A 3,753-nucleotide genomic window follows, 5' to 3' on the forward strand; every position below is an offset into this window, starting at 1 on the left:
AGTATAGAGGCTATATGCCTATATTCCCAGTACTTAAGAGATGGAAGCAGGAGGAGCAGGATTCCAAGATCATCTCCAGTGCTTCACAAGTTTGAGGTCAGCATGGCCTATATAAGGCCCTGACTTTAAATGCAATATCTGTCCATTCCTACCATTTGAATATTAAGAACACCACGGTTATTTTGCTCAGATGGGGTAAAGAATCCTCTAAGGTAGAAGGGAGTTTGGGGTGTCAGATTAGCCATGGGATCCTCTTGTAAAAAAGGATTGTTCAAAGTTTGAAAGGGAAGAAATGAATTTGGAAATAATTTTCCTATTGTTCATCAGCACATAAGGACAGACGATTGGATAGCCTGAAGATAAAGCTCCACTAACCAGATCCAATACTGAAGTCTTCTTAGGTCTGTGCAGTGAATAGAAGGTAACAAAGGTATTTGAGAAATAGAAAAACACAAAGAAGCCCACAAGCAGAAGGATGCTGTGTGTGGCTTTCTTTTCAGAAGAGGCCTGGCAAGAGAAACTGGAACTGTGGACATGCCGTGTTCTCCTATTGTGTCTGAACAGGAGGGTCACCATGTAGAGGCTGGTCCATATCATGAGAAATACAAACAGGATGTCTCTAATCGTTAATGCAGTTACAAGTGACATGGTGGTGTGATGGCGAACCTGGTTACTTCGGCAATATGTCTGGGAATACCTAGAGCCCACAACAGTGAAGTTGATTTGGCCCTTTACGTTTTCAACCATTGGAATATAGAGAAACGTATTGATGATCCAGATGAAGAGGAGTGATGGAAAAATGCAGGACTCAAGCTTGGATTTAAGCCATGCCCACTTGGAATGGTTAGGACTGACAGTGATGGCTTGAAATGCACTCAGTAGAGAAGTAGTACAGATAGAGAGACCCCTGGTAACACTGTATGCATACAGAACTGCCTTACATCCCACATCATGGAAAAGGAGCTTGACCGCAAAGGATGCCATGACATCTGGTATCAGCCTGAACACAATGCTCAAAACATTGACAAGTGTCAGATGTGTGAAGATCATATCTATGGGCTTCTTTAGATGGGGCTGAATTAAGAAGGCGTACATGTATAGTATGAAGAGCAGCGAGTTTCCCATGAATCCAATGAAAACTTCTGACAGGAGAAAGAATCCAGAAATTAGGTTTCTTGGAAACATTATCTTGAGGAAGTCTTTGATGCTTTGACTGGATAACACAGGCCAACCAAATATAGAGGCATGATGTTCTGATATTAAAATTAATGGACTAGATAGAAGACTACAGTGATTGACAGATAAGCCCAAGGAGAAGGTAGTGAAATGTACACTCTGCAGCCAGGATCAGAGGTGAGCCTTCCAGGAACTGGATTCCATGATTTCTGAGAGCCTGAGAGTAGAGAAGTCAGGGTTAAAGAGCTCAAGTGGAAACACATAGCATATTAGTATAGGAACCTGGACATATCTGACTCAGATGAAAGATAGATTTATATTGTACATAAATAAATCTGAACATGAAGAAAACAAACTTTTTAAAAGGATAGAATTAAATGGAGAGGCCTCAAAAGATGAAAAGCAAATGGCTGAGAAACAATTTTATAAAATGTCCAGAATTGTTAGTCATCAGCGAAATGAAAATTAAAATTTAGATTTCAACTTATCCCAATTAGAATGACCAAGATGAATAAAACCGATGACAGCACATTCTGGGGAGAATGCAGAGAGAGGGGAAAATTTCTCTAGAGTGCTAACCGCTATAAGCACTATGGAAATCAGTGGGCAGTTCTCAAACAACTGAAAGTTGATCTACCACAATATTCAGCTATGCCACCCTTGAGCATATGACCAAAGGACTCTACATATTACAACGGAGATGTAGTACATTGCTCATCCATGTTTATTACTGTTATGTTTGAAATAGCCAGAAATTAGAAACAGCCTAGATGTCTATCAACGATAAATGGATAATGAGAATGTGACAGCTCTGTGTGTGTGAATAACATTCAGCTTTTCAGAGAAAAATGAAAGTACAAAATTTGCAGGAGAATGGATTGAGGTAGAAACAATCATCCTGAGTAAAGTAACCCTGTCCCAGGAAGATAAAGGCTGCAGTTTCTTTCCCGGTATATTCTTGCTTTGTACTTTCTCTCTAAACCAATGCATTCTTAATTATTTGACATTTCTATAGAACATTATAGCTCAGAATAAGAGTGCAGGTATTAGTTGTTCTAACCTTGGTTTAGACTCTATTACCCAACTCTATCAAGACAAGGATCGTTTCATCAATTACCTATCAGAGCTATCCAGGTACAGACATTTAGGTCGTTACCTCTGACTTTACTTTCTGAGACAATCGTCAGTGATTGGGACAAATGTGGTTCACACAACTTGTAAAGGCTCCTGAAATAGAGTGGGGAGAGCTAAAACTATATCTGAGTATTCAACTGTACAAAACACAAATCTTACCCAAGAATTTTCTGACCCAACCCAGTGTTCATGCCATGATGGAGACACCTAATCTGACCAAGAATTGAAGTGTCTTGCCAAGTGATTTGTGTGAATATCTTGTATGCCTTTATTGAAAGATAATTTTTGAATTCACACACATAGTTACAATGATACTGATAAAGTTGGGGAACCACAAACATGAAAACTTCAATCAGTGCTGGGCAGTGGTGGTGTACACTGCCTTTAATCCCAGTCCTCATAAGGCAGAGGCAGGTGGATCTCTGTGACTTCAAGGCCAGCCTGGTTTACAGAGCAAGTTCCAGGACAGGCTCCAAAGCTACAGAGAAACACCGTATTGAAAAAAACCAAACCAAATAAAAGGGGAGAGGGGAGAAAACTTCAACCAAATTATAGATCCTGAAGTGTCCGGAGAGGTGAAAACAATGACATATGGTCACTGAATGACCAAGCATCAAACATACCTCTTTTTTTCTAATATTTCTTTTATTATTCTTCTCTTATATATTACACCCTGATCATAGTTTCCCCTTCCTCTTCTCCCAATCCCTCCTACCTCTCCTCAAGATCCATTCCTCCTCCATTTCCCTTCAGAAAAAGACAGGCCTCCCAAAGATATCAACCAAACATGGCATATTAAATTAAAATAAGACTAGGCACCTAGCCTCATTTTAAGACTGGAGGAGGCAACCCCAGTAGTAGGAAAAGGATCCAAAAAACAGGCAAAAGAATCAGAGACAGTTGCCACTCCCACTGGTAAATGTCCCACAAGAAGGCCAACCTTATGCGTATGTGTAGAGAGCCTGGGTAGGACCCTTACAACTCCCTAGCCATTGGTACAGTCTCTGTGTGCCCCTATGAGCCCAAGTTTGTTGATTCTGTGAATTTTCTTGTGGTGTCCTTGAACCCTCTGGCTTCTGCAATCCTTCCCCTCTTTCACAGGATCCCCCAAGCTCTGTCTAAAGACTGTCTGTGGGTCTCTGCATCTGTTCCCATTAATTACTGGATGAAGTCTCTCTGATGATTATGCTAGGCTCTGGTCTACTAGTACAGCAGAGTATGATTTCACTTTTTTTCTGATCATATTGGGTTCTCTCCTGACCTCTGGTTCCTGGCCTTCCAGGCAGTGTCAGATGTTGGCTACCTCTTGTGACATGTGTCTCAAGCTGGACCAGTCAGCAGTTGTCCACTCACTCAAGTACTGCACCAGCTTTACCCCAGCACATCTTGCAGGCAGGGAAAATTGTAGGTCAAAGTTTTGTGGGTAGGTGTCCCAATCCCTCC

General features: G+C 41.1%; 1 protein-coding gene across 1 annotated transcript; it reads right to left on the reverse strand.

The window, feature by feature from the left end:
* Positions 1–237: 237 nt before the first annotated feature.
* On the reverse strand, positions 238–1,185 carry LOC148123427 (vomeronasal type-1 receptor 4-like). Its single transcript, XM_087910795.1, has one exon. The coding sequence runs from the start codon at positions 1,183–1,185 to the stop codon at positions 238–240; it is 948 nt and encodes a 315-aa protein (XP_087766921.1).
* Between the last annotated feature and the right edge of the window lie 2,568 nt (positions 1,186–3,753).

Source organism: Myodes glareolus, chromosome 1, assembly GCF_982192425.1.
Source record: "Myodes glareolus chromosome 1, mMyoGla1.1, whole genome shotgun sequence".
Taxonomy (NCBI): domain Eukaryota; kingdom Metazoa; phylum Chordata; class Mammalia; order Rodentia; family Cricetidae; genus Myodes; species Myodes glareolus.